The sequence below is a fragment of the Coregonus clupeaformis genome, chromosome 1 (genome assembly GCF_020615455.1).
Source record: "Coregonus clupeaformis isolate EN_2021a chromosome 1, ASM2061545v1, whole genome shotgun sequence".
NCBI lineage: Eukaryota > Metazoa > Chordata > Actinopteri > Salmoniformes > Salmonidae > Coregonus > Coregonus clupeaformis.
The window spans coordinates 30,496,689-30,510,382 of record NC_059192.1 but is presented as its reverse complement, the minus strand read 5'-3'; the positions used below and the strand labels follow the sequence as shown (position 1 = coordinate 30,510,382).

The window sequence follows — 13,694 nt, the reverse complement described above, 5'->3', positions numbered from 1 at the left end:
GAGACCTTTCAACAAACAAGACAGCCCTACACTACAGATACCTTTCAAACAAGACAGCCCTAGACTACAGAGACCTTTCAACAAACAAGACAGCCCTAGACTACAGATACCTTTCAACAAACAAGACAGCCCTACACTAGAGACCTTTCAATAAACAAGACAGCCCTACACTAGATACCTTTCAATAAACAAGACAGCCCTACACTACAGAGACCTTTCAACAAACAAGACAGCACTACACTACAGATACCTTTCAACAAACAAGACAGTGCTACACTACAGAGACCTTTCAACAAACAAGACATCAATAAACTACAGACCTTTCAATAAACAAGACAGCACTACACTACAGAGATCTTTCCACAAACAAGACAGCCCTACACTACAGAGACCTTTCAACAAATAAGACAGCCCTACACTACAGAGACCTTTCAAACAAGACAGCCCTAGACTACAGAGACCTTTCAACAAACAAGACAGCCCTACACCAGAGACCTTTCAACAAACAAGACAGCCCTACACCAGAGACCTTTCAACAAACAAGACAGCCCTACACCAGAGACCTTTCAACAAACAAGACAGCACTACACTACAGAGACCTTTCAACAAACAAGACAGCCCTACACTACAGAGACCTTTCAACAAACAAGACAGCACTACACTACAGAGACCTTTCAACAAACAAGACAGCCCTAAACTACAGAGACCTTTAAATACAAACAATACTTAATCTATACACAATAATCTTAATGTCAGAACTGTGTAAACAATCTTGATATTGATCTCAATCTATATCTCAACCTCAGTCAATTAACCAATCAACCAATCTATTTAAACAAGGGATGTGTCTAACCCCTCTCACAGGAGTAACAACACCCTGTATCAATACCCATTCATCAAAACCAGAACTAGATCAAATAGGGATGGATGTCTTACCCATCTCACAGGAGTAACAACACCCTGTATCAATACCTATTCATAAAAACCAGAACTAGATCAAATAGGGATGGATGTCTTACCTCTCTCACAGGAGCGGCCCAGGTGCCCCGTCCCCGAGCAGTCACAGACGTAACGGTTCCATCCCTCCCGACAGATCCCGTTATTCTGGCAGGGATTTGACAGGCACTGCTTGGGCGGTTCTTTAGAACAGGATGGTTTGACCCCTGCAGCCTTCTGAACCTCGGCCATGCGGCGGACGTCTTTACTCTGGCCATCGATGAACAGGTCCCGGATGCAGCCCACGTAGCCATAGTTTAGGAGAGCCGTCCAAACCTGGAGAAATGCGGAATAAAACTGGTAACTGGGGAGCTGCTTATTTCAGATCACTACTACCATCCATTACCATTGTGCCCTTAAGCAAGGCATTTAATTAACCACTAAGCTGCTACAGGTTCGCTGCACTCTGGCTGATTATGTGTGTGTGTGTGTGTGTGTGTGTGTGTGTGTGTGTGTGTGTGCGCGTGTGTGTGTTGTACCTCTGTAGGGAAGATCAGGCCTAGTTTATTCTCTGGTAGTCCTCCCAGGTATAGGTTATCATCCAGATCCAGGATCTCACTCTCTCCTGGGGCTGTGTAGGCCTGTCGCTGGGTGTTGATGGAGATGGTACCTGGGTAGAGACAGGAGGAGTGTTGAAGTTTACCACTTGGCAGGGTTGATTTTTTATTATAGATGGATCCTGAATGTAACACACACATCAATCAATAAACAACTGTTCATACCGCATGCCATTCATATGTAAACGGAATGGAACTCCTACTACAGCTGCACAAACACCACTAGAAACAGGATGGATCCATAAATGGTTCAATACAGATGGAGAAAGAAGTTTAATTAGTTTAATTTATCACTACAGGGTTGGGATATTCTTCTTCTGGAATGAACGTTAAACATACCTGGGTTCAAATACTATTTGAAATATTTCAAATACTTTCAACATTTGCTCTAGCCGGGTTTGCTCTTTTTGACTGTCCTATTAATTCCATTAAGCCAGGCAAACTCAATCGAGTACAGATAAATATTTTAAATAGTATTTGAACCCAGGTCGGGCATTGATACGACACTAAATCATATTGCTGCGAGCCGGGGCCCATTAGTAATCTGTGATCCCATAGAAGTAACTCTCCATTCTATTCTCCCCTTTGTAAATCTCATTTATCTATACAGCAGCGGTCATAAAATAATAACGGTGGGGGTGGGGGGAGCCGAAACAAACAACAAACCCTGTCTTGACCGTATTTCAGAGTGATTAACGAACTGCAGGTTGATTTTCTCTCTCTCCCTTTCTCTCTTTTTCTCTCTTTTTCTCTCTTTTTCTCTCTTTTTCTCTCTTTTTCTCTCTTTTTCTCTCTTTCTCTCTCTCTCTCTCTCTCTCTCTCTCTCTCTCTCTCTCTCTCTCTCTCTCTCTCTCTCTCTCTCTCTCTCTCTCTCCCTCTCTCTCCCCCTCTGTCTCTCCTCTTTTTCCATTTATCTCTCTTTCCAGTTTGTTTCCCTCTCATTGATTTATCACTCTCATTCAGCTTTAATTCTGGATGGTAAAAACACAGGACCTGACTGGACTGTAAAGAGTATGGAGTGTGTATGTGCGTGTGTATGTGTTGTATGTGTGCACTGTGCATGTGTGTACGTGTGTGTGCTGTAGAGAGGTGGAGGGCTGTGCGGCTCTGGGACTCTGTCGTTTCTTGGGCCTGGTGATTAATTTGTGCATGGATCTGTTACTCTCTCTCAGCACGGCTCTGCTACGCAGCCATTGTGGATCTTTAATTAATGGCAAGTGCCTTCGCTAGCCGGGCCCAGTGTTCCTCCTCCTCACAGTAATCTATACCACTGCTCTGAAGTGTTAAGGTACAGAGCTACTAGGCAGAGAAGAACCATACAGGACAAGAGAGAGTGAGAAAGGAGAGAGAGAGAGAGTGAGAAAGGAGAGAGAGAGAGAGAGAGAGAGAGAGAGAGAGAGAGAGAGAGAGAGAGAGAGAGAGAGAGAGAGAGAGAGAGAGAGAGAGAGAGAGAGAGAGAGAGTGGGAGAAGACGGTGGTACCTGGAGAGATACCTGGCCGGGCTGAGAAGAACAATCCAGAGATGAAAGGGGGGGAGAGAAAGAGAAGGGAGCAGAGAGAATGGAAGGATATTTGTCATCCTGCAGAACTAATTTACTTTTGATTGACAGATGCACGCTGTGGTAGATATCAACCAGCTACGTTATAATAATAATATGCCATTTAGCAGACGCTTTTATCCAAACATACATTTTTACGTATGGGTGGTCCCGAGGATCGAACCCACTACCCTGGTGTTACAAGCGCCATACTCTACCAATTGAGCCACAAAGGACCACCCATACGTAAAAAAGAGCTCAATGCCTTAGGAAAAACCACTGGACCACTAAGTGTGTGTGTGTGTATGTGTGTGTGTGTGTGTGTGTGTGTGTGTGTGTGCGTTTGTGTATGTGTAACAGCATAGCGTTGATTTATTCCTAGTAGCCAAATAGTTTTGGTAATGAAACATGTCCCACACATGGAGTTACACCCGGGCTGGCTGGAGGGGAAAAACAATACAACAAAATGGGCTCTTAGATTTCCTGAATAATTGGTGTAGTTTGAAGCATGTTGCTCTTTGCCTAGTACATCATATGCTGATTGAGTTTTGTATTACTTTTTGAGTGATTTTAACAGGAGAACCAAGCTGTGACAATCCAACAGAGTCTCTTTGATCTTTGGACCTATCTGAGTAACTTGTCCGTTCTTCGCTCTCCACCTAACACCAAGGTGAGCCAGCTCCAGCCCTCCCACTGGAGACAAATGACCATTCCTACATTAGCTAGCAAGCTTAGCATCCATTTTACCCCTGAGTTGTTGTGTCCTATATCTGTGGGGTGCAGCCAAGGTGAGCTAGCTCCAGCCACAGCTACTGCTCTATTAACTAGCTATTACCTAGCTTTAACAGAGCGTCCATTTTACCAGAGCTGCTATGTTCTATGCTAAACAGGTTGGTTCTTGGTTTGCAGCCAAGGTGAGTCAGCCTCAGTGGCCATTGCATACACTCACCATACAAAACAGTCACTCTATTATCCAGCTAGCGTCCATTTTCCCTGAGCTCACTCTAATATATCTACTTTGGATTGTTATTTCTTGATTAATTTTTTTACATGTTTTTATTTAATTTTTTGGATTTGTATTGTGTTCACGAGACATTCTACTGCACTGTTGGCGCTAGTAACATAAGCATTTTGCTGCACCTGCTACAGTTGAAGTCGGAGGTTTACCTACATACACTTAGGTTGGAGTAATTAAAACTTGTTTTTCTACCACTCCACAAATTTCTTTTTAACAAACTATAGTTTTGGCAAGTCGGTTAGGACATCTACTTTGTGCATGACACAAGTAATTTTTCAAAAAATTGTTTACAGACAGATTATTTCACTTATAATTCACTGTATCACAATTCCAGTGGGTCAGAAGTTTACATACACTAAGTTGACTGTGCCTTTAAACAGCTTGGATTTTTTTTATTAGTTATCAAGGGGTTGTAGTACAATAGGTGTATCTAGCTGTGTTGTTTGTATTTGTTCAGTTGATTTTATAAACTATATTGGATATACAGTTCATTCTGAAAGTATTCAGACCACTTTTGTCACGCCCTGGCTCTGGGACTCTGTTATGTTGAGCCAGGGTGTGTTGTTTCTATGTGTTTTGTGTGCTAGGGTGATTTTCTAGTTCATTTGTTTCTATGTTGGCCGGTGTGGTTCTCAATCAGAGGCAACGTGTATCAGCTGTTGCTTGTTGTCTCTGATTGGGACCCGTACTTAGGCAGCCTGTTTTCCACAGTGTGTTGTGGGATCTTGTTCCGTGTATGGTTTGTGTCTGTAAACCAAGGACTTCACGTATCGTTTTGTTGTTTTGTTCGTGTGGTGAAAAATAATTAAAGTATGTTCACTCATCACGCTGCGCATTGGTCCACTTCCTTCAGTGATCGTGACAACTTTACTTTTTCCACATTTTGCTTGGTTACAGCCTTATTCTAAAATTGACTAAATAGTTTTTTCTCCTCATCAATTTACACACAATACCCCATAATGACAAAACAAAAACAGGTTTTTAGAAATCTTTGCTAATAAAAAACAGAAATATAGTATTCAGACCCTTTACTCATTACTTTGTTGAAGCACCTTAGGCAGCGATTACAGCCTCGAGTCTTCTTGGGTATGACGCTACAAGCTTGGCACACCTGTATTTGGGGAGTTTCTCCCATTCTTCTCTGCAAATCCTCTCTGTCAGGTTGGATGGGGAGCGTCGCTGTACAGCTATTTTCATTTTCTCTCCAGGGATGTTCGATCAGGTTTAAGTCTGGGTTCTGGCTGGGCCAATCAAGGACATTCAGAGACTTGTCCCGAAGCCAATCCTGCGTTGTCTTGGCAGTGTGCTTAGGTTCGTTGTCCTGTTGGAAGGTGAACCTTCGCCCCAGTCTGAGGTCCTGAGAGCATTGGAGCAGGTTTTCATCAAGGATTTTTCTGTAGTTTGCTCCATTCATCTTTCCCTCGATACTGACTAGTCTCCCAGTCCCTGCTGCTGAAAAACATCCCCACTGCCAGTGGTGGAAAAAGTACCCAATTGTCATGCTTGAGTAAAAGTACAGTGGCTTGCGAAAGTATTTACCCCCCTTGGCATTTTTTCTATGTTGTTGCCTTATAACCTGGAATTAAAATTGATTTTTGGAGGGTTTGTATCATTTGATTTACACAACATGCCTACGACAATATTTTTTGGGGTAAAACAAACAAGAAATAAGACAAAAAAACGGAAAACTAGAGGGTGCATAACTATTCACCCCCCCAAAGTCAATACTTTGTAGAGACACCTTTTACAGGTGTAAAAGCTGCAAGTCTCTTGGGGTATGTCTCTGTAAGCTTGGCACATCTAGCCACTGAGATTTTTGCCCATTCTTCAAGGCAAAACTGCTCCAGCTCCTTCAAGTTGGATGGGTTCCGCTGGTGTACAGCAATCTTTAAGTCATATCACAGATTCTCAATTGGATTGAGGTCTGGGCTTTGACTAGGCCATTCCAAGACATTAAAACGTTTCCTCTTAAACCACTCAAGTGTTGCTTTAGCAGTATGTTTAGGGTAATTGTCCTGCTGGAAGGTGAACCTCCATCCCAGTCTCAAATCTCTGGAAAGACTGAAACAGGTTTCCCTCAAGAATTTCCCTGTATTTAGCGTCATCCATCATTCCTCCAATTCCGACAAGTTTCCAAGTCCCTGCCGATGAAAAACATCCCCACAGCATGATGCTGCCACCACCATGCTTCACTGTGGGGATGGTGTTCTCTTGGTGATGAGAGGTGTTGAGTTTGCGCCAGACATAGCATTTTCATTGATGGCCAAAAAGCTCAATTTTAGTCTCATCTAACCAGAGTACCTTCTTCCATATGTTTGGGGAGTCTCCCATATGCCTTTTGGCGAACACCAAACGTGTTTGCTTATTTTTTGCTTTAAGCAATGGCTTTTTTCTGGCCACTCTTCCGTAATGCCCAGCTCTGTGGAGTGTACGGCTTAAAGTGGTCCTATGGAAAGATACTCCAATATCCGCTGTTGTCACGCCCTGACCTTGAGAGCCCTGTTTTTCTCTAGTTGGTTTGGTCAGGGTGTGAATTCTAGATGTTCTATTTCTATGTTGGCCGGGTATGGTAGGCAGCTGTCTATCGTTGTCTCTGATTGGGGATCATACTTAGGCAGCCATTTTGCCTACCTTAGTTGTGGGATCTTGTTTCTGTTTTGGCTTGTGGTTGTGTAGCCTGTTTGAACTTCACGTTTGTTTGTATTTTGTTGTTTTGATCTGTATTCAGTTAATAAAGGAATATGCATTCATACCACGCTGCACCTTGGTCTGATCCGTCTATCAACGAGCATGACAGCTGTGGAGCTTTGCAGCTCCTTCAGGGTTATCTTTGGTCTCTTTGTTGCCTCTCTGATTAATGCCCACCTTGCCAGGTCCGTGAATTTTGGTGGGCGGCCCTCTCTTGGCAGGTTTGTTGTGGTGCCATATTCTTTAAAAAAAATTATAATGGATTTAATGGTGCTCCGTGGGATGTTCAAAGTTTCAGATATTTTTTTATAACCCAACCCTGATCTGTACTTCTCCACAACTTTGTCCCTGACCTGTTTGGAGAGCTCATTGGTCTTCATGGTGCCGTTTGCTTGGTGATGCCCCTTGCTTAGTGGTGTTGCATACTCTGGGGCCTTTCAGAACAGGTGTATATATACTGAGATCATGTGACAGATAATGTGACACTTAGATTGCACACAGGTGTACTTTATTTAACTAATTATGTGACTTCTGAAGATAATTGGTTGCACCAGATCTTATTTAGGGGCTTCATAGCAAAGGGGGTGAATACATATGCATGCACCACTTTTCCGTTATTTATTTTTTTGAATTTTCATTTCACTTCACCAATTTGGACTATTTTGTGTCTGTCCATTACATGAAATCCAAATAAAAATCCATTTAAATTACAGGTTGTAATACAATAAAATAGGAAAAACGCCAAGGGGGGTGAATACTTTTGCAAGGCACTGTATAGATGCGTTAATAGGAAGTTACTCAAGTAAAAGTGAAAGTCACCCAGTAAAATACTTGAGTAAAAGTTTAAAAGTATTTGGTTTAAAAAATACTTAAGTATCAACAGTAAATGTAATTGCTAAAATATACTTAAGTATCAAAAGTAAAAGTAAAAGTATAAATCATTTCAAAATCCTTATATTAAGCCAAGCAGACGGCACCATTTTCGATGACCACGTGTTCTCTTGATAAGTGCGTGAATTTCACAATTTTCATGTCCTGCCAAGCATTCAAAATGTAACGAGTACTTTGGGTTGTCAGGGAAAATGTATGGAGTAAAAAGCACAATATTTTCTTTAGGAATGTAGTGAAGTAAAAGTACAAGTTGTCAAAAAAAATATAAATAGTAAAGTAAAGTACAGATACCTAAAAAAACTACTTAAGTAGTACTTTAAAGTATTTTTACTTAAGTACTTTACACCACTGCCTACAGCATGATTTTGCCACCACCATGCTTCACCGTAGGAATGGTGCCAGGTTTCCTCCAGACGTGACGCTTGGCATTCAGGCAAAGAGTTCAATCTTGGTTTCATCAGACCAGAGAATGTTGTTTCTCATGTTCTGAGAGTCTTTAGGTGCCTTTTGGCAAACTCCAAGTGGGCTGTCATGTGCTTTTTTACTGAGGAGTGGCTGCCGTCTGGCCACTCTATCATAAAGGCCTTATTGGTGGAGTACTGCAGAGATGGTTGTCCTTCTGGAAGGTTTTCCCATCTCCATAGAGGAACTCTAGAGCTCATTCTGAGTGACCATCGGGTACTTGGTCACCTCCCTGAACAAGTCCCTTCTCCCCCGATTGCTCAGTGTGGCCGGGGGGCCAGCTCTAGGAAGTGTCTTGGTGGTTCAAAACGTCTTCCATTTAAGAATGATGGTGGCACTGTGTTCTTGGGGACCTTCAATGCTGCAGACATTTGTGCCTCGACACAATCCTGTCTCTGAGCTCTACGGACAATTCCTTCGACCTCATTGCTTGGTTTTTGCTCTGACATGCACTGTCAACTGTCGGACCTTATATAGACAGGTGTGTGCCTTTACAAATCATGCCCAATCAATTGCATTTACCATAGGTGGACTCCAATTAAGTTGTAGAAACATCTCAAGGATGATCAATGGAAACAGGATGCACCTGAGCTCAATTTCGAGTCTCATAGTAAAGTGTCTGAATACTTATGTAAATAAGGTATTTATGTTTTTAAATTGGTATAAACTTGCAAACATTTCTAAAAACCTGTTTTCGCTTTGTCATCATGGGTATTGTGTGTAGAGGATTATTATTATTTTTAAACAATTTTAGAGTAAGGCTGTAACGTAACAAAATGTGGAAAAAGTCATGGGGTCTGAATACTTTCCGAAGGCACTGTATGCTGTAGGTTTGAATCAACCCAAGATGATGAACCCTGAAGATGGGACAAAGTGCATGACAAGGTGGCCCAGAGGAAGCCAGCTGTTTGTTCTCACCCCTACCTTGCCCCATTCTTCCAAGAGCTTTTGAGTTTGAATGAAGACCTCTAGTGCGGTACGTGCACACACAAACACACACACATGACACCAGCTTGATATGTCCCTTGTCACCTGTGTTTTTACTCAGAGAATAACAGCCCTTGTGCTCTCTGTCTCTCATTCTATTCTTTCTTTTTCTATGCTTGTCCTAGGGGTGAGAAGAGTTGACCAATCAGAATTGAGGAGGTTCGTTACGGACCCCATGAGGAAAGGGAAAAGTACAACTGAATGCATTCAACTGAAATGTGTCTTCCGCATTTAACCCAACCACTCTGAATCAGAGAACACCTGATGCTGTGCTGTCTTCTCTCTCCTGGATGCTCTGCTGCCCAAACTGTCCTGTTGTGTGTTTCACCTCCTCTGAACCTCCTTTCCCCGAATAGAGTTGCCCCAGATCATAGATCAGATTGTACCCAATCCTAATTTTAACTCCATCTCCCTCTCTCTTTGTCTTTCTCTCCCCACACCCCTCACACACAGGCACATAATATATTTTTACATTAGTGTTGTCATGATGTTCTTATATGGTTAGAGATAGTATGTGTTAACTTCTTGTTATTTCCATTTTCAGTTCTGTTCTTAATTTGTTGGTTATGTTGATACCTATTTGAATAAATGTATTGTATGTACAAATGTATTGTTTTTCTTACATTTAGATTTTATGGAGAATTTCTCTATAAATGTACAGCATTATACAGTGAGGGAAAAAAGTATTTGATCCCCTGCTGATTTTGTACGTTTGCCCACTGACAAAGAAATGATCAGTCTATAATTTTAATGGTAGGTTTATTTGAACAGTGAGAGACAGAATAACAAACAAAAAATCCAGAAAAACGCATGTCAAAAAGGATATAAATTGATTTGCATTTTAATGAGGGAAATAAGTATTTGACCCCCTCTCAATCAGAAAGATTTCTGGCTCCCAGGTGTCTTTTATACAGGTAACAAGCTGAGATTAGGAGCGCACTTTTAAAGGGAGTGCTCCTAATCTCAGCTTGTTACCTGTATAAAAGACATCTGTCCACAGAAGCAATCAATCAATCAGATTCCAAACTCTCCACCATGGCCAAGACCAAAGAGCTCTCCAAGGATGTCAGGGACAAGATTGTAGACCTACACAAGGCTGGAATGGGCTACAAGACCATCTCCAAGCAGTTTGGTGAGAAGGTGACAACAGTTGGTGCGATTATTCGCAAATGGAAGAAACACAAAAGAACTGTTAACATTCCTCTGCCTGGGGCTCCATGCAAGTTCTCACCTCGTGGAGTTGCAATGATCATGAGAACGGTGAGGAACCAGCCCAGAACTACACGGGAGGATCTTGTCAATGATCTCAAGGCAGCTGGGACCATAGTCACCAAGAAAACAATTGGTAACACACTACGCCGTGAAGGACTGAAATCCTGCAGCGCCCGCAAGGTCCCCCTGCTCAAGAAAGTACATATACAGGCCCGTCTGAAGTTTGCCAATGAACATCTGAATGATTCAGAGGAGAACTGGGTGAAAGTGTTGTGGTCAGATGAGACCAAAATCGAGCTCTTTGGCATCAACTCAACTCGCCGTGTTTGGAGGAGGAGGAATGCTGCCTATGACCCCAAGAACACCATCCCCACCGTCAAACATGGAGGTGGAAACATAATAATAATAATGTAATATGCCATTTAGCAGACGCTTTTATCCAAAGTGACTTACAGTCATGTGTGCATACATATTTACGTATGGGTGGTCCCAGGGATCGAACCCACTACTCTGGCGTTATAAGCACCATGCTCTACCAATTGAGCTACAGAGGACCATAGGACCCCCATTATGCTTTGGGGGTATTTTTCTGCTAAGGGGACAGGACAACTTCAAAGGGACGATGGACAGGGCCATGTACCGTCAAATCTTGGGTGAGAATATCCTTCCCTCAGCCAGGGCATTGAAAATGGGTCGTGGATGGGTATTTCAGCATGACAATGACCCAAAACACACGGCCAAGGCAACAAAGGAGTGACTCAAGAAGAAGCACATTAAGGTCCTGGAGTGGCCTAGCCAGTCTCCAGACCTTAATCCCATAGAAAATATGTGGAGGGAGCTGATGTTGGAGGCAGTTTATGGTAGAGAAATTAACATTTAATTCTCTGGCAACAGCTCTGGTGGACATTTCTGTAGCCAGCATGCAAATGTCACGCTCCCTCAAAACTTGAGACATCTGTGGCATTGTGCTGTGTGACAAAATGCTACATTTTAGAGTGGCCTTTTATTGTCCCCAGCACAAGGTTCACCTGTGTAATGATCATGCTGTTTAATCAGCTTCTTGATATGGCACACCTGTCCGGTAGATGGATTATCTGGGCAAAGGAGAAATGCTCACTAACAGGGATGTAAACAAATTTGATCACAACATTTGAGAGAAATAAGCTTTTTGTGTGTCTGAACAATTTCTGGGATCTTTTATTTCAGTTCATTAAACATGGGACCAACACATTACATGTTGCGTTTATAGTTTTCTTCAGTGTAATTGCAAAAGGCTTTTTCTCTTTTCACTTTTAATTATCTATCGCAGGGAAAACTTTATGTAATTTCACTTTTTCCATTTACATGAAAAGCCTGGAAGTTTAAGTGTGTTTACATTTTGAGAAAATCATCACTTTTTGCAAGGTGTTATGTTTATATGTGAAATCTGCAATTCAGTATCTACATGGCAGACACATTCTCTAACCACGGACTTAATGAGAGTGCCATAGCATTACCCTAACCTTCGCCTCCCTTTATCGTTTCCTTCTCCTTCTCTGATCTCCTTTCCTCCTCTACTTTCCTTCATTTCATTCCTCTCTCTGCTTTGCTCCTCTCCTCTCCTCTCCTCTCCTCTCCTCTCCTCTCCTCTCCTCTCCTCTCCTCTCCTCTCCTCTCCTCTCCTCTCCTCCTCTCCTCTCCTCTCCTCTCCTCTCCTCTCCTCTCCTCTCCTCTCCTCTCCTCTCCTCTCCTCTCCTCTCTCCTCTTTAGTTTCTCAGTGAAAAACCGGCCAGACTTGATGAGGGAGTGTAGAAAAAAGGTGATTCAGAATGTAATTAGTGCTCATTATAGTAATGGGCCAGTCCAGACAGAGAGAAAGAAAAACAGGAAAGAGAGAAGGGAGAGAGATGGAGAAAGAGAGGGAGAAAAACCTGCTCTCTCCCATTTCCATTGAACCGCGGGCAGAGAAGAGCAGAGAAGAGCAGAGAATAGGAGAGAAGAGGGGAGCAGAGAAGAGCAGTGAAGAGAAGAGCAGAGAAGAGCAGAGAAGAGCAGAGAAGAGGAGAGAAGAGCAGATAAGAGGAGAGAAGAGGGGAGCAGAGAAGAGCAGAGAAGAGAAGAGCAGAGAAGAGCAGAGAAGAGGAGAGAAGAGCAGATAAGAGGAGAGCAGAGAAGAGGGGAGCAGAGAAGAGCAGAGAAGAGCAGAGAAGTACAGAGAAGAGGAGAGGAAAGCAGAGAAGTGCAGAGAATTGGAGAGTAGAGCAGAGAAGAGAAGAGGAGAGCAAGTGAGGCTTCAGAGAGTCACTGAGAATAAGACATGGCGGGAGGGAGGGAGGTAGGTAGGGAGGGAGAGGGAGAGAGAGAGAGAGAGAGAGAGAATCAAAGAGAGAGAGAATCAGAGAGAGAGAATCAGAGAGAGAGAGAGAGAGAAGCAGAGAGAGAGAGAGAGAGAGAGAGAGAGAGAGAGAGAGAAAGAGAGAGAGAGAGAAAGAGAGAGAATCAGAGAGAGAGAGAGAGGGAGGGAGGGAGAGGGGGATACAATATACAGCTAATTAGACGGATAATAGGGTAGCACAACTAATGTTGATAACATGATACATCCAGCGGCTTTGGTCGCCTGTCTCGCCACAGTGCAGCAGTATTAGTCTAGGTCATTTTCGTGGAGTCAAATAATTGCTGTTGCTCCTGGTTCACAGAAAATAATGATTGTGTGGCTGAAAAGTGTTTGTGGGTAGGTGTTCAGACTTCCAAACATATTAATTCACAGCTGTCAAACAATTTGTTCGACAATTATTTATCCTCCGCCCCTCCCCTCCCCCTCCCTCCCTCCTCCCTCCCCCTCCCCCTCCCCTCCCCTCCCCTCCCTCTTCTCCTCTACTCTCCTCTCCTCCCCTCCCTCCCCTCTCCTCTCTCCTCCTCCTCCTCCCCCCCTCCCCTCCCCTCCCTCCCCTCCCCTCCCCTCCCCTCTCTCCCCTCCTCTCCTCCCTCCTCCCTCTCCTCTCCTCCTCTCCTCTCCCTCTCCTCTCCTCTCCTCTCCTCTCCCTCTCCTCTCCTCTCCTCTCCTCTCCCCTCCTCTCCTCTCCTCTCCTCTCCTCTCCTCTCCTCTCCCTCTCCTCCCTCTCCCATCTCTCTCCTCCCTCCCCTCCCCTCCCTCCCCTACCCTCCCTCCCCCTCCCATCTTGCCTCCCCTCTCCTCCCTCCCCTCCCCTCCCATCTTCTCCTCTACTCTCCTGTCCTCCTCCCCAGGGAGGCAGGGATGTTCTTGTCCCATTGCGCACTACCAACTCCTGTGGCGGGCCGGGCGCAGTGCACGCTGACACGGTCGCCAGATGTATAGTGTTTCCTCCAACACATTGGTGCGGCTGG

At 43.7% G+C, this 13,694-nt stretch overlaps 1 protein-coding gene across 13 annotated transcripts in view; it reads right to left on the bottom strand.

Moving 5' to 3' along the window:
- LOC121555656 (neurexin-1a-like) overlaps positions 1–13,694 on the bottom strand; it is an 838,957-nt gene that overhangs the window by 598,280 nt on the left and 226,983 nt on the right. For all 13 annotated transcript variants that reach the window (XM_041869510.2, XM_041869572.2, XM_041869886.2 and 10 more), the window contains 2 exons: positions 1,476–1,606; positions 1,020–1,272 (listed from right to left, as the gene is read on the bottom strand). In XM_041869510.2, coding sequence (XP_041725444.1) covers positions 1,020–1,272; positions 1,476–1,606 — 384 coding nt within the window. The remainder of the gene's footprint in view (positions 1–1,019; positions 1,273–1,475; positions 1,607–13,694) is intronic.